Source organism: Sturnira hondurensis, unplaced genomic scaffold, assembly GCF_014824575.4.
Source record: "Sturnira hondurensis isolate 20B ecotype Veracruz unplaced genomic scaffold, ASM1482457v3 Scaffold0000880, whole genome shotgun sequence".
NCBI lineage: Eukaryota > Metazoa > Chordata > Mammalia > Chiroptera > Phyllostomidae > Sturnira > Sturnira hondurensis.
Window position 1 is genome coordinate 3207722 of NW_028073511.1, and position 16725 is coordinate 3224446.

The 16725-nt window shown below is 54.6% G+C and overlaps 1 protein-coding gene across 4 annotated transcripts in view; it reads right to left on the reverse strand.

The window, feature by feature from the left end:
• Positions 1-14245: 14245 nt before the first annotated feature.
• CUNH6orf132 (chromosome unknown C6orf132 homolog) overlaps positions 14246-16725 on the reverse strand; it is a 31568-nt gene continuing 29088 nt past the window's right edge. For all 4 annotated transcript variants that reach the window (XM_037052665.1, XM_037052658.1, XM_037052653.1 and 1 more), the window contains one exon: positions 14246-16513. In XM_037052665.1, coding sequence (XP_036908560.1) covers positions 16396-16513 — 118 coding nt within the window. In that variant the 3' untranslated portion in view covers positions 14246-16395. The remainder of the gene's footprint in view (positions 16514-16725) is intronic.

Below are 16725 nucleotides of genomic sequence, written 5' to 3' on the forward strand. Positions count from 1 at the left end.
TTTTAAAATTATATATAAAAACTAATACTAATGGAGAACTATTGCCAGTCACGGTTCTAAGTGTCTTACACTTATTAATTCATGTAGTCCTCACAATGACCTCAAAAGTAGATGTTCTTACTGTTCACATCTGTAGCTGAGGGGGGGGCTGCAATGCACCCCCCGGCGTCTGCTCCAGGGTTCACGCTGCTTACCTTTCACACCGTTGCCTCGTGACCATGCCTGCCTCCCTCCCTCAAATGCATCGATCACGTCTGCGTTGGGGTGACCCCACCACACACCCGTGGTCGCCTCGGCTTGCAGGTCCGAGAAGGAAACTAGATGGAAACAGAGCCACTTACAGAGAGGGGATGGTGTCGCTGCCAGTCACTGCGCTCCTCCGTTCACTCATGATGTAGAGAAGGGGACAGAAGTTTTTGGGAAGACTTGATCAGTTTATGAATAATGGATCTGTAACAGATTATTAAGGAGACAAGGATTTCTTTATGCATAGAGAGCAAGGATCTTGTCAAGGAAAATGTCAGCGGCCTCTCACCCTCAGGACCCCGGCAGACTTGAGCTGGAACAACTTTTGATCTGAACTAAGGTCATATTTACTGATTTAAATGGTGGAGTCCAATGAGGCTTAGGCTACTCTAACAAAAAGTCCTCAAAATATAGTGGTTTAAGACAGAAATTTATGCTTTCTCTGAAAGTCTGAGTAGGTGGCCCAGGCTGGCTTGGTGGCCTAAAGGGGTCCTCTCCTGTCTCATGGCGCCTCCATCACCTTGGGCTTATGTCCACCTTCTGGGTCCCCATCCCCACCAGGGGGCAGAGAGAGATGGGCGGTGTGTATAAGGGAGACCTGAAGACCACGAGGACCTGTTAGCCGCATGGCCCTGCCAAGCTGCAAGGCAAGGACGTGTGGAGTTTAGCTGGGAGGCTCTGGGTCCAGGTAAAAATTGGGAGCCTTCTTTCTCACCACAGAAAGAAGGAAAGAACAGATTTTGAGGACAACTAGCACCTTTTGTCACAAACGAGGTTCAGAGCGTGTGCCCAGGAACGCCAGGTAGGACAGGAGCAAACCCTTTCCAACCCTGAAGCCACCTAACTTGGCACCCTTGGCTCTCCGGGCTGCTCCCGGAGGCCGAAGGCAGGGGCTCCTCTAGGATGCGGCCCGCGGCGAAGTCCAACCTGGCTTTCATCTCTGGCCTGTGACCCTGTTGGCTGCCCCTTCTGTAAAGCTGTTCCTCCGGCTGCTATGACATTGCCCTCCTTTCCTTGTTATTCTGCCTCTTAGCATCCCTCTTGGCTGGCTCATCCCCTTTAGTCTGCCCAGCTGTGAGTGGCCCCAAATGACACGGCTCCCAGGCTCCCCTGCCAACCCAGTGACGTGGCTCATCTCCTCCACCTCCAGCTGTTCCTCCCTCGGGAATCCTCACATCCATCTGTCTGTCTGCTGAGCCGTCTGCTTATACTTTTAATGGTCAGACTGGGTTTGATCCACGCATCCCCCACTCCCCAGCTTTCCCATTGCAGATGGAAGGTGGACACAGTGAGGCCAATAGGCATGGCCCTGGAGTGCTCCGTGTGGGCCGGGACTGCCGGCCTTACAGCCTGTCTCACCCAGGCGCAGGGCTGAACACGAGTCTTCCCTCCAAATCTGTCTCTGTCCTCATCGGTCACCAGATTCTGCCACCTCTCCCCTTCTTGCTGGTCTGGAACTACAGCAGCTTCCCTGCTCGTCCCCAGCCTGTGTCCCCTGCCAGGCCCTCTTCCTACGAGCCCCCAACTTAGTCACTTTCCTTTCTGCAGTAGGACTTGCAGGCCGTTCTTCCCTGTTGCTCTTCACTCCAAGTCCAAACTACTCCATCTGGCCTTTAGGATCCTTTGCCAATTCACTGTTTCCTTCAGATAACTCATATTTCTTCCACTTGTTCAACAAATACAGGTCTGGTGGCTTCTGTGAATGCCAGGCACTAGGCCAGGCTCCAAGGATAGGATAGTGAACAAGACAGACCGTGGCCCCTGCCCCCAGGGCGCTCATTCTAGTGGGAAGACATTCAAGGAAAACAAACCTTGAAGGCGCTGTGGAGTTGGAGAGGAGCAGGGTGGCAGCAGGGGGTCTTCATGCTGGGAGGGGAGTTCTCATCACTGCGGCACCTGTGTCGTCCCCGTGCTCTTCACCCCAAATCTTACCCTCCTCCCAGCCCCCACGTGCTCTCTCGGTTACAGTGATCCTTCCCTTCCTCATGCACTCGTTCAGAAAATATTTATCGAGCTACTTTGTGCAGACGCTGAGCCCGATGTTGTGGCACAGCACAGATATAATAAAGGCACTAACTTCTCTGACCTAAGGGTCCAGAGGGGAGATGGCTCAGACGACAGGCACGTGATGACGGGTGGTGAATTGGGGCCCTGAAAGAAAAGTGATAGGGTATTTTGGGTAATTGAGAAAGGTTTAATAAAGGGATTACCTCCAGAGAAGTGGGCAAGGTATAGGGGAATCCAAGGGGTTGTGTAGTACCTGGGTGAGTGACAGGGAGGGGAGGGAGCAGTTACCAGAACCCAGAGAGAGGCCAACGTGAGAGCCTGCCAGGAGCTAGGCCTTGGGTCCTTGAGGGGCCAGACAGCACACAGCAACCCTGCAGAGAGGGAGCCAGCCCAGGAATTAACACCATGACCCCACTCTCCCTCCCACCTCTGGTATCCTGCCTGTTCTCTGCTGGGAGCCAGAGGGCACAGCCCTGCAGCACCTGGCCAGCCTCCCAGGGCAGAGTGCAGGGCGGAGAAGGCAGAAGTGTGGATCTGGAGGGGCAGGTGCAAGAAGGAGCTAGGTGCCAAAGGGGTTGCTGTTGTAGAAAGGGTGGGAGGGAGGCTGTCTTTGAGCAGGTCCCTGAATGCATTGATCAGGCACATGGAAAAGCATTCCAGGGAGAAGGAACAGCATGAGCACAAGCTCTAAGGCAGGAGTGTGTGTGTCCCTGGACAGTGAGGGGCCAACTGCCTGGGGAGAGGTGGGAGAGGGGCCAGGGAGGAGCAGGGGCCACGTCGGGCAAAGCCTCCTAAGTAAGGCCACTGGGTGTTTTTCAGAGTGAAATGGGTAGTAGGGAGCGACAGGAGTTGTGTAAGGATCAGTCTGATCCTTGGCTTCTGTAAGGATCAGTCTGGCTGCTGGGTGGTATTCTGGTTGGAGGGGGCTTGAGAGACTATTTCCCTTCAGTTAGTTTCATGTAGTTTGGCATTTAACAAACATGCCACCCCAGAACTGGGGGGAAGTTAGTCCTGGCTCCACGAGAGACAAGGAGTGACTGCTTCCTGCAACTGAGCTCTGCCCCCAGGGGAGAGGGAGGAAACACGAGCACTTCCCTGGGGGGTGACCTTGTAGTCAGGGAGACAGACAAACACTGGAACCTGTTTAATACCACTTACCCACAGACCAGGAACACCTTCAAGAGAGGGTAGGACTTGAAGACTTAAGGGCAGAAGCCTGTGTTGAGGTTTGAACAGGGTGGGGTTAGCAAGAGAAGCTTCTGGAAGAGGTGAGGAAGGGACAGGGGTGGGCCAACCTGGCCTGAGGGAAGGCAGGAGGGCTGGAGACCCAGCCAGAGAGGACTCAGGTGCCCGGGTGCCAGTCTTCCCCAAGGTCCACCTGCCCCAGCATAGCTCCCATGCCCCTCCTGTAACAACGTCTTCTCTTTTGAGGCTGGTTTGGTGTCCACGGTGACCAGCCTTCTCCCTTGTAAAGCTGGCCAAGGTTGCCTCCCCGGTGTTGGCCCTTGGATTGTGCCCTGGCGAGGTAGCTTTGGTTTGGGAGTGTGTCTGGTGGTGGCTCCAGAGCAGGATTGCCCCAGGAAAGGGGTCATCAGAGCTGGGGGCCTCCCCACCAGTGCCCCCTGGGGCCCAGCTGCTTTACCCAGGTGAGTCCTGATGACCTGAGAGGCTTTTAAACAGAAGGGCCAGGATTCTCGGAGGCCCTTAGAAGTACTAGGTTTGGGATGACCCAAGGCTTATCAGCTATTTGCCATCATGAAAGAGGCCTGGGCCCCAAATTCTAACTGTTTCTTTTGAACTTGGTTATACATCTTTAAATGAATTTTCTTCCACCACTGACAGTGGGTTTATCATCCTGCCGGTTTACGCAGGCTCACACTGAAACGTGGTTTTCAATTCTCTGAACAGCAGGTGGTGCCAGCGGGGCGCCGGCCCGAGGGGAGCGGTTTCCCAAGGATGCGCTCACTCCCGGAAACAAATTCAAAGTCTTCTTCCTCCTCTTGGAGCCACTGGCTCAACCTCATCTCCATTTTACTATGAGCTTTCCTCTCCTTCTTTACTAAAAAGTTATTTGATTTTGAATAGATAATATATGTACACAGTATAAAATTTAAAAGAGAAAAGATGTGTGATAACTAAGCACCCGCTCCTCCTGCTTCCCGGACTCCCCGTTCTCGCCCCCAGAAGCTACCGCTGAGTTGGGATCGGTATTTTTTTTCCATTCTTCTTGAAATAGTCTGTGTTTCAATGCCCACGCTAGTGTACACTTTCTCCCCTTTATACACAATGGTAGGTACCGTATACACCGTTCGTGTTTTTTCTCACTCTGCAGTGTAACTTTTGGTGATGGCTCCACGTCAATAATAAAAAGTGTCTCAGCTCTGTCTCACAGACGCACAGAGCGCCGTGGTCTGGTCCCCTTCCCTTCCCGAGCCGCTTCCCACTCGACGCAACGAGCAGCGGTGCGCATGCGTCATTTCACTGTGTGCCCACCAGCTGGACAGATGTCGCCCAGTTCTTCTCACAAGGTTGATCAGTTCCCAGTCTGACGGCGGTGCCGGTTTCCTTACACTTCTGCCACCTCAGGGTCTCAACACTTGCTGACCTTTGCCATCTGACAGGTAGAAAATGGTATCTTGCTGTGGTTTTATCTGAGTGGCACTGAGTGTCTCTGCCTATTCACTGTATTGTGACAAGCAAGTGTGTGTATCAGCCAGAATCCGGGTCACGATTGCCATCGGGGGTGATGACGCCCAGGTGCTGTGCCATCACAGCACAGGTGCTGTGCCATCACAGAGCGAGGCGCACCAACTCCTTCCGGGCTGGGACTTTGGGAGGAGCATCCCAGAGCTGTGACACGTGAGCGGGCCCTCGAGGCTGACCATGCCAGGCAAAGGAAGGGAGGACAATCCAGGCGGAAGAGAGACCACGGCACACGGCACACGAGGGGAGCCCTGAGCGTGGGAACGCAGGCTGAAGATGCACCCTAAGGGCTGTGTTGGCCTCGAGGGCATTTGCGTTTTGATCCTATCATGATCAGGGTGCAAATGAGAAGCCACGAGGTATTTGGGAACACATTTATTTACTGAGCACTTGCTACAGGCCAGGGCCTGTGCTAAGTGGGCGCTTCATACAGATTGTCCATTCATCCTCAATAACCTAACAAGGTGTACACTTATCTCCACTTACACGTGTATCATCTCATTTATTAACACCAGTAGTATTTTTACTACTTGACAGAGAGGAAGCAGAGACTGAGTGGTTAGTGATTTCTCTGAGGTCCCCAAACTACTAAATGGCTGAACGGCTGAGCTCTGAGTCCCACTCCCTCCCATGCACTGCCGGTCCCTGCCACCAGAGGGCGCAGATCTGGCTCCTTTCTTGGTGGGTGGGGACTAGAGGAAACAGCCTTCACGGATGGAGGAGGCTGTTGTAAGACACCAGGCCCCCTCCAAACAGGCAAACTGTGATACCAGTTCCTGAGGTGTCTTCCAGAGATTTCTGTGCACAGCAAGCACAGGCAGACAACATGCTTTTTTTTTAACACAAATAGTAGCATACTGCATATACTTTTCTGCATTTGTTTTTCCCACTTAATATCTCCAGGAGTTAATTCCATATTGGTTCGTACAGAGCTTCCTCATTTGTGTTTATGGCTGCAGAGTGCTCCTTCGTGTGTCTTATTCAAATTTATTAACATTTCTCTATTCAGAGAAATTGAGCATGTTTCCAGAAAACAATGCTGCAATGACATGATGCTATTTTGCTGGCGTAGCTGTAGGCCATCTTTCTAGAAGTGGAATTCCTAGCCAACAATTGTACTTTACATGTTGGTAGCTAATGCCAAGTGCCCCCCATGGGGGTTGCACCTGTTCAGCTCCCCTCCAGGGACAAGAGCCTACGCCCTGGTCAGCACAGCGTGTGATCCAACTTTCCATCTTCTGCTGGCCTGGTAAGTGGAGGTGGCATTTTAGGTTACCTTGAGTTTGTGTGTTTGTTATTGTGCCGAGATGAACTTTTCCACAGCATGATTCCAATTCAGCATTCCCAGCACCACACCCAAACAGGCCTTCCCCACTGCCCTTTCAGTTCAGTAGCCCCTGGTGTGCACACACAGGAGCGAAGGGACTGTCCCTCTGAAATGCTTTGTTCTTGAGGGGGAGGGCTACACCACATGCAGCTGCTCCCCTGTCCGCACTATCCCCCCTCCAGGGCCAGAACCTGCCCCCTCCTCGGTCATCCTCCTTGGAAAATCCAAACAGAATCAGCAAAGCAGTTTTCCTCCCCGCTTCCCCATGTCCTTTGGGTCAGATACATACTGGAGAATCATTAGACTGTGTCTTAAGCTCCCAAGTTGTTCCCAGGTAGCCAATCTCCACTAGAACAATAAAAGTAAAAAAAGACACACATGTGTGAGTGTGCCCAGGTCCTGCACACCTTCCAGTTTTTCCTGGTGCTGGACGCTGCCTCCACACTCATCAGACAGCAGAACCTGGCCTTGGGCCCTGTCTCGATGATGGCCCATGTTGCAGAGCCAGCTGCCACCCTTTGGAAAGTCATTCAGCCAACCCAGAGGACAGGGACCCTGACAGGCCTTCTGACACCCTTTGTCCTTCCCGTTAGAAGCCCTCACTGCAGAGCCTGATCTCGGCAGGTATCATGGCCTTGCCTGAAGCCATCCTCTGGTTTCACAGAATGCTCTGGAAGATCTGGGATCTCATCAGGGAATGTGTCCCACCTTGCATGAGGGTCACCTGCATCCTTCTCGAGCTCTCAGAAGCACCCAGGAACCCGGTCCCCTCTCCTGGCTGGCTCTGCAGCCACCCCCAGCCCCTCTGCCTGGGCTGGGTCAGAGCCCTCCACCCCAGGTCTGCTCTCCCTTCCCTCCCAGGATCTCTCCCCCTCAAATAATCTTATATGATTTAAAAAATAATAACAACTGTTGAAATTTATATAGCACTCACTATGTGCCAGTACTATTTTAAATAATTCTATTAATGCATCATGAATGGACACAATACAAAATTCACAAGCACAGAAGAATAAACATAATACAGAACTTTTCCTCCTCGTACTGTGTCCTTGCCGCCCCAAGACCCACCCGGAAACGACCAGTCCCCTGGGCTCCTGCGTGTCCCTGCAAAGCTAACCTCTGAGTGAACATATAAGCTCTCTGGTCGCCCTCACACGGGTGGCATACAGACGCCACATCCTGCATCTTCGGTTTTTTTGGTTGATTTTCCCAGGTTTGCTTTTCACTCCCATGAGATTCTCATCCCCCTTTCTGCCTCTAAATGCTGAGCGCTGTGATGGGGAGAGGAATGTGCTGGCCTTCAGAGCCCGGCAGGTCTGCAGCGGCCCCTGTCCTGCACCTGACTGGCTGCAAGTAACCGAAGTGCTCAAAATCTCATCTTCCTCATCTAGAAAGTGAGCTGATACCTCCCTCCAAGGTGCTTCTGAGAGAGGTGACATCAGAGAGGACAGGTGTGACACTCATGGCTAGCACTGGCATTATTCCCAGGTGAGCTGCCTCCCTTCCCCAGAGATGTGGTCGCCTGATGTGGGCAGAGGCTGGGGTATGGCCTGAGCACATGTCCTAACAGTGGAAGTGACACACAGGGACAGCAGTGTCAGGAGCAACAGAGTCTGCCCCTTCTCTGTGTCCTAAAAGCCAAAGGGGGAGGTAAGAATAGGGGGAGGGGACAGGGCTGTGCTCTTGGCCTTTGTTTCCGATGTTGACTCTGAGGAGCCTATAGCTCTGGCCTCTTTGGAAAGTCTACATGGGTGCCTTTTCCACCCCAGGCAACTCCTGCCCAGAAATGGCCTGGGTCCCCTCACTGCAGAGGTTCTGCCCCCCAGAAGTCAGGCCTCGGCTCTGAGGACTGTGAGAGCTGTCACTGTCCCCTCCTTCCCCCCAAAAGGCTCTGACGGAACCTCGGGAGCCTGCACCCTTTCAGAGGGGCAACTGTCCAGCCATCTGGCCCAGTCCACTCTCACTGCCGACTCGTTCCCTCCACATCCTGGCTGCTCCCGTCCAACCATATTCAGAAAGGAAGCCCATTGTTACATGCGGCCTGGTGGGAAGTGAGAGTTAACAAACGCCATGCCTTCAGGAAACTAAGGCCAACCAAGGGCACAGAGCTGCCGGGCACCGTCCACCACCAACATGGGCCTGCCGAGCTGGGGGTTGGGAGCCTGAGGAAGAGGGAGGAGTGGGTCTCCAGGGCCTTCAGGTTTCTCCCTTCTCGCTACTCATGCAACTTCTCAGTGCTCCAGTTTCCCCACCTGTTGAATTGGGGTAATACTGTTCTTCAAGTATTTGAAGTAGGAGGTTTGCTTTCCAAACCCTCTCTCCTCCACCCGCACGCTCCCGTGTGTCTGACCACCTTCTCCGAAGCCCACTCCCAAGTAGCCGTTGCACTGGGACAGTGCCAGGCCACGGCATCCTGTGTAGTCACCTGCTCTATATGAGACCAGGCTTTAACCTAGACTTCAGGGGCTCTCAGCCTGACGTGTTGGGCTGCATTTGCGTGTGTGGCTGCCCTGTGCATTGCAGGATACTTAGTAACATCCTGGATCTCGAGCTCCTAAATACCCCTAGGACTCCCCCAGGTCTGATAGCCAAAAGTCTCTGGCCATGGCCAAATATCCACTAGGGAGCAAAATTGCCCCCTGGTAAGAACCACTGAACTAAAATTAGGCAGCAGGTCTCCATGCTCAGGCATCAGCAAAGGGCTGGTAGGGAAGAATTGGGGGCAACAGAGAATTTCCCCCCTGATATTAGAATATATCTCAAGCTGTGTCCTTTGTTTAGTTTCCCTGAGGCTAGGTCACAGGAATGTTCTGGAAGAGTGCTGTACAACATGAACTTCAGAGCTCCGGAGCCCAACCATTGGCACAGGAACCCTGGCTCTGCCGCTTGCCAGCTCTGTGACCTCGGGCCAGTTACTTAGCCTTTCTGTCCCTGTGTTTCTTGTGAATTAACTGAAGGTAACAAAAACTCCCACGTCCTGGGGCTGTTGGGAGGATCTCATGAAATAATATGTGTCAGTGCTTAGAACAGTGCCTGGAACACGCCCGGTTCCCCAGGAGACAGCTCTGTGTGCAGGACATTCACTGGGGAGTACCTTCAGGGTGCATGCCTGCAAGAGGAGGGAAACCGATGAAGGGGCAGGGCAGGGGGGGCCTGCTGGGCTGCAACGCAGGCCAGGGGCAGCCCTGGAGCCTTGATGACCCTTCGGAGCTGTGCTGAGGGTGGGGAAAGACTATCTGAGAATATGGGCTGCCCTGAGGAGTGGGCGGGCCTTGGTTGGGGGGCTCTGGGGTGGAAAGGACAATCGGGTGGGGAGACAGCCTAGAGCAGTCAGCTACAGCCCTCTCCTGGCTGGCTGTGGAAGAGTCGGAGCTTCTGTCCTGAAAAGGAGGCCGCAGCACGGTATCCATGGCTGAGCGCTTATTGGCCAGTATTAAGAGGCTAGGTCTAAATAAAAGCGAACATGCTTTTAAAGCACTTAAAACACCCAAAGAATTACTCCCAGGCTAACAGTGCCCCGTCCCAGTGCTCTGCTGATGCCAAGCCCGTTTTCTCTCCTTACTGCCCTCCCTGGACGGAAGGCGGGCAGGCAGAATCGGAGAGGTACTTACCAGGCACATTGCCCTTGCACAGAGGGCAGGGCAGCCCATGCAGTTGACTTCGCCATGCTTCAGCGAGGTCTCTTGGCCTGTCAGGACTTCAGCTTTTTCACGGGTCAGCTGGGAGTGGCACTGCCTCCCCGGAGGGGTGGGTCGGGTGGGACTAAACGGACACTGCGCAGCAGCAGTACTCAAAGTGTGCTCCCTGGGCCGTCAGGACTGGCAGCCCCACCCAGGAACCTGTTAGAGTTGTGAATTCTTGGGCCCCACCCCAAACCCACTGAATCAGGAGCTTTGGGATTGAGTCCCTGGAATCTGTGTTTGGACAAGTCCTCCAGTGCTTCTGAGGCATGCTCCATTTTTGGAGTTACTGACACACTGGGCAGCTCTTATCTCTGTGCTTGGGCCATAGAGCCACTTGATCAGCCACAGCTGAATCTGAATCTGAACCTGAACCTGAACCGGAGGTCAGCCACCTGTGAGCAGAACGCCACCTGCTGGTCACAGCCCCACCCTGCAGGCACACGCAAGGCTTGCGCAGAGACACAGGGGAACCCATGAGCAAGGACAGAGCACTGGACACGAGTACAAATTACACAGAAGTCCTCTCCTCACTTCCCTCCACTCTCCCTGGAGGCACCAGGTTAAGAGATTGTCAATGGCAGCTTTAAATGGCCAAGAGAGGTCACCAGGAGACAACAGCAGTGCTTGTGTTTGTGTCAGTAACAACCGGTACCTTTTACCAAGTGCTTGCGTGTCGAACACTTTGTAGGAAAAACATGCCAGCAAATGGCAGCCCTCCTCTCTCTGCAGCGCTCATCGTGTGCTCCCATGGGGGTCTCACGCAGTCACCTGCTGCGTTTGGCCACCTGGCTCTCCGGGTGGAGAACATCCTTGCATTCTCCTGCTTTATATTCCAGGTCTGTGTGTGTGTGTGTGTGTGTGTGTGTGTGTGTGTGTGTCCTGCACTGGAGCCTCTCACCTGGCTCCTTGGCTTGTACTGAGCAGCACCACCTAGCGGTGTTGAAATGAACTGCTGGAGTTTCATGCTCTCCTTAGGTATTTGGAACAAATTTTTTGAGCCAAAAGGCAGGGAGATCACGGATAGGAAGGTCAGGGAGAGAAGAAAAGCACAGCCCTGCCTAACCCTCTTCAAGTGGCTCTGAAAAACTAGGTAACAGTGAAAAGAAGTGGCAGGAGCTAGGCCTCTGCGTGAGGGAGGTGCGTCGGAAGGGCCCCAGAGTCGCGGTTCCTTCTCATTCTTGCCCACATTTGGCAGCAACTCCCTCCTTGGCCCCTGCAGCACCGGTGAGACAGGCTGGCACACCAAATAGTGTCACTGAAGACTGAAGGAGGTCAAAAGGGCAGTGAACACAGAGCAAACAGATTTTGGATGGTTGGAGCAGGCGGCTGGCTTGCTCGCAGCGCAAATGCCCCCATCCAAGGGCTGCCCGAGACCCCGTGCCCTGAGCTCTTTGTGAGGCCCAGGGCGACCTCACCTGGGCCCACTACTTCCCAGCTTCTCTCATCTCCACAGGCAGGAGCCACTCCAAGGCTCCTGACACCTTTATGAGGAACAAGTGAGTCCCATCTTTAAAGTCATAACTTTGTGTCATCGGAGAATCTCAGCATTAGGTCAGGTCACATACTTCTAGAAATAAGAGAGCTATGTGGTCACTAGTCCATGGGAGACATGGCCTTTGCCCTTGAGAAACTTAAATAATGCTCAACAGTATTTGATTAAATACCAACATGCATTCACTCAACACGCATTCAGTACCTTCTGGTGCTAGGGTCAGCACTAGATGCTGGGGACACTGCGATGACCATGACACACGTTTCCTGGGGTGTGGAGCGTACAAAGTGGGGGAGGGAGACAGGGAGCAGTAACCTGCATGGGAAAGGATGGCTGTGAAAGCCTTTGGTGGCCTGGGAGTGAGGGATGCCTGAGCTGGGCTTGAAGGATGGGGAGAACCCAGCCAGGGGTGGTGGGTGCAGAGGTGCAAATGAAGGAGGGGGGGTCTCTAAGTAGGGCAGGGCAGGGCTGGGGGGCTTCCTGCAGGATCTTTGATCTAAGTTGGGCCTTGAGGAAGCAGAAGGGGTGGAAGTAGTATGCAGGAATGAGACTTTGGGGGTAGTGGGGTCTCACGATGATGTGAGAAGCAACTAGGAGAACAATGCCTTTGGAGAGACTGAATGTNGAGGACCCAGCCAGGGGCGGTGAGTGCAGAGGTGCAAATGAAGGAGGGGGGGTCTCTAAGTAGGGCAGGGCAGGGCTGGGGGGCTTCCTGCAGGATCTTTGATCTAAGTTGGGCCTTGAGGAAGCAGAAGGGGCGGAAGTAGTATGCAGGAATGAGACTTTGGGGGTAGTGGGGTCTCACGATGATGTGAGAAGCAACTAGGAGAACAATGCCTTTGGAGAGACTGAATGTGGGTGGCTGGCCAGGCAGCCACATGGAAATATCCAGGGGGCACTTCCACGTGTGAAGCGTGTAGCTCAGGTACAGGCGAGGAGGGGGTGAAACTGAGGCTCCTGAAGAAGAAACCATGGAGAAGGAAGATGAGACCAAGCACAGGTGCCGAGACACCTGAGTGGAGGAGGGGCCAGCCTGGAAGACAGAGAGGATCAGAACGTGCCCCACAGGAGCTCAGAACAACTCTGCAGGCGGGTGGGGAGGAGTGGCTCTGAGAACTGGTGGCGGGCACAGGACGGCCGTGGATGCGAGGGGGCTTTCAGAATGCATTGCCTTGGTCTCTGCTCCTGTCTTAGAAATGCACCTGATCTCACTTTCACGGCCAAAAATACCCTGAGATGCCCCAACAGCAGGTCTGCTGCATCTGGCCTGTCCTGGGGCCCCAGAGGGAGGAGGCCCAGGTTCTCAGCCTGGTATCAGTGGCCACCCATCCCGGACAGCCGACTACCGATGATGGGACGCCAGCCCTGCCTTTGAGCTGCAGAGATGCAAGCAGCCACAGGCAGCTGGGGGTGGGCAGCTGGTGGGTGAGCAGGCAGGGGCAGGCCTGCCTGACAGCTTCCCACAGCAGGGAGCTCAAAGCTCACTGGCGTGAGGCAGCCTCTCGGCCTAAACAAGTGGGACCCAAGGAAAGCGGCGCTCCGTTCGGGAGGACAGGGCCCTTCATGCATCGCTGACAGCAGGCCCTGGCTTCCAGCACAGCCTGCCCGGGACCTGCCCCTGCGTTGGGCCCGGCCAGGCTTTACCAGACAGGTGGGATTCTGGCCACTGGGGCCTGGGCTGCACCCAGGGCCACACCCAGGGAGCAGAGTGGAGGTTCCAGAAACCCAGGTGTGCCAACATGATCCAGGGACCCAGGCACCTACAGCTCCCATCAACCTTTTCTGTTGGCTTGACCCTCCTTCTAGCCGTAGCCTCCCCATCCCTGCTCTAATAGGAAGATGCAAACTTTGGGGGGGATGGGGAGGGGTGAGGGGGTGCTGTTGGACACAGCTACAAGGGAGGCAGCTGCGACGACACATGCAGAGTTTGGAGGCAGGTAGCTGTTCTGAGCAATTCACTTCTCTTCTTGGAGCCCTGATTTTTCTCGTCGACAAAATGGAATGAGGGGTTAGAGGATCGTTGTGAGTAAACAGGAGAAAAGTGAGCTTTCCGAGGTGTCAAGGTGAAGTGTTTGAGGTTACCAGCACCGTTGCATCCATTTTCAAAGTGAGGTCCTCGGAGCCCAGTTTGGGAGCATCTGTGGAGCACCTGGAATAATGTGTAAAAACGCCTACAGTGGCATCTTTCCGGGGTGAGGATCCACAGCTCTTAAAGAGGTCTGGCACCCCACAAAGCTGAAGACCCACAGACAGTAGGAGTCCATCCCTGTCACTTTTCATGTGCATAAGCGGGGACTGAGCCTGCGCAGTTTGTCAGAGGCAGAGCCAGATGAGGGGCCCTGATCCCCCACCCTCCACCACTCCCTGCTGAGCCCCTCCATTGTCCGGCCAGGGGAGGGCAGACCTAGGAGAGATCGGGGAGGGGAGAGCAGCTGGAGGGGGAGCCCCAAGTCCTGTGTGTGGGAAGTAGGGGCCCCTGTCCTCTCTCTGTTAACCAGATAAGGACACCACGGTGGGGGTGGGGCGAAAGTCGGACGAGGAAGCCCCAGGATGGGGGAGGCCTAGAAACCCTTCCTGGAAGAAGTTGCTGAATCAGAGACCCACCCTCTCAGTCTCTCCCAGCGAACCCCCTTCCCCAAAAAGGACCCAGAGGAGGAAACACAAGCCTCCCTCTGACAGCACCTCGAGATGACCTTTCTGCTTCCCCATCTCCACTTTTGGAAAAGTCACAGGTACCATGTCAAAGCTTCATGGGGAACTGTGAAAGGCCACACACACGTGTAGAGTAGTCATCACCCAAAGATGCAGTTTATTGAGCAACTACTGAGTGCCATTCACACACAGGATACTTTGCCCGAATCGGCACAGATGTCACCACTCTAGGAGGCCTTCCCTGACCGCCTGGTCAGAGCAGACCTGCTTCTCTCCCTCACCCTCCAGCTGCTCTCACACTCCCTGTTCCTCCCCTTCCTCCCGCTTACTATAACTTGTGATGTTCCCGTGGGTTCTTTTCATCCCCACTGTCCTCCACTAGGCCGTAACCTTGCTGTGGGCAGGAGTCCTGTCAGCGTGCTGACTGCTGTCTATCATGCTAAGCATAGTGCCTGCCATCTTGTAGTCATTCAAATACTCATTAAATGGATTCACGACTGTCTCCAATCTTCACAACAGCTGTATGAGGTAGGTATTATGATCATGCCTAGGGTACAGAAGAAGAAACTGAGGTTCAGAGAGTCAAGAGAGACTTGCTTAAGGACGCAGTTTGATCTCGCCAGGCCTCCGCTCTGCCCCTTTCCCTTGGTGCATTTGGAGAACAAGAGAGCATCAGGGTCAGAAGACAAAGTTTAGGCCCAGCACAATGGCTCGCCGGTCAGTTCAGCCCCGATCCCGTGCTCAGTCTCCTGCAGCTGCGCTCTCCCAGCCCCTCATCATGGAGCCCCAGGAACTCCGAGTCGTCATCCCACAGCCACAGAGCAGGAGGCCTACCCAAACTGGCCTGTTCAGTTCCCAAGCCAAGTGAGAGCCAGTCCTTCCCCAACCCAGCCCAGAGCAATCTACAGCTAGGAACCCACGCCCCACCCCTCCTCAACACAGCAGATAAATTAGTGAACTCTTTTATAAAACATTGTACAGGGGAAATACATACATACGCACAGAACTAGTGACAGCGTTGGGGTGAAGTTTGCTTCTCGAACACCAGTGCCCAGTCCTGCCCCATTGAGGTGCCTGCCCAGCCCTGCACTCTTGTTCCCTGAAATGGTTCACCTGCTGTCCCCATGAACTGGTGCCCTGGCAGGTCACCACACATCATAAAGGTCCCACGGCCCACCAAGACCTGAAGGCAGGAACAGACAGAGGAACACTGTTTCCTGAGATGTCTGGTGATGATATATCATCTGCACCAGGACTTTTTTGAAAGTGGAAGGGGTCTCATTCACTGCCAAACAGGCATAAACCAGGTCTGCCCAGGCACAGGAGGAACGGCCACCGACTGACAGGCCCCTGCTCTGAACTGGCCCGGTCCCACCACTCTTCACTTTCCAAGACATTCCCGGCGGCAGCCAGGATCTCGCAGACCACATTTCCCATCCCTGCCACCTCCCGCTCTCCATGGCCTTACTGCATCTGGGCCACACATTTGAAGGCCTTTGGCGTTGAGCCCCAGGCCTTCTGACCCTTGAGCCAACCCACAAGTCACAGCTGCCTGGGTCTAAGTAGGGAAGTAAGCCTCAGTCCTCTGTCCCCCACCACAAACTTGCCAAGGCTTCTCTCCCTGGGCCTCCCTATAGCAAAGGCCTGGGCCAGAGGGAAACGAACCATCAGTTCCCCGCCCCGCCCTTGGCCAGTCAATGAAAAGCACTCTCTGGTCCCTGCCCCACAGGTTCTATAGGCACATTCCTGGTCCCACCTTCCGTGCTAGGAGTCACCTCTTGGGGTGGCAACAGGTAGACGCTGGAGAGGTCAACCTATAGTGCCCTGCACCCCCACGTGGTCAGCCCACTGTGAGGGCCCTAGAGGCCATCAGAGCCACCCCAAGATGGGTTCCCAATCGAATTTAGTGCCCCACCCCTTGCTTTTAGAACCTGTTTGGTAGGCCACGCTCGTAAAACTGCTTCAAATAAGCCCTGCTAAAGCAAATAGTACCAGATAGCAGAAACTCAGGCTCCAGGCTCCTGAAAGCACCTCCTCCCCTCCCTCCTTTCCCCCACCCCCATCCGCAGACAGTCCGCAGCACCCGGGACGCAGAGGCCGCTCTTGATCTTCCTGGAACCACTGCTTCTTCCTCCTCTTCCTCCGTGTCCATCCCCTGCCTTGGGGGAGCAAAGACCTAGTCCGGGTCAGGCTGCCCGCGAACTCCTGCTACATCCCTCCCACCCCCATGAAAACAAGTGCCCCATCTGCGCCCTTGGACTACAGCTGCCGGAACCCTGGGCTCAGGTCGGGGCGTTCCAATGGGCTCCTGAGTAGGCGTAGGAGATGGGATGGCGGGTCCCAGGCCTCACGGTGAACGTGTTGATGGGGCTTCTATAGTGGGGGGTGCTGCGGGGAGACCTGGTGGGGAGCAGAGAGAAGTGGGATGAATTTGCGGCTGGTTAACTAACCCCAACCTCAGCTGGGACCCCCAGGCAGCCAATATCGATTTACCAGACCCAGGGCTCCCCCTCCTGTCCAGGCCCCAGGGGGACACTCACACCCTTCTCAGAGCCCTTCACTCCTAGCCCGGCTCTGGATCCTTGTGTTGTCGTCGGGAAACCCTGCCACCC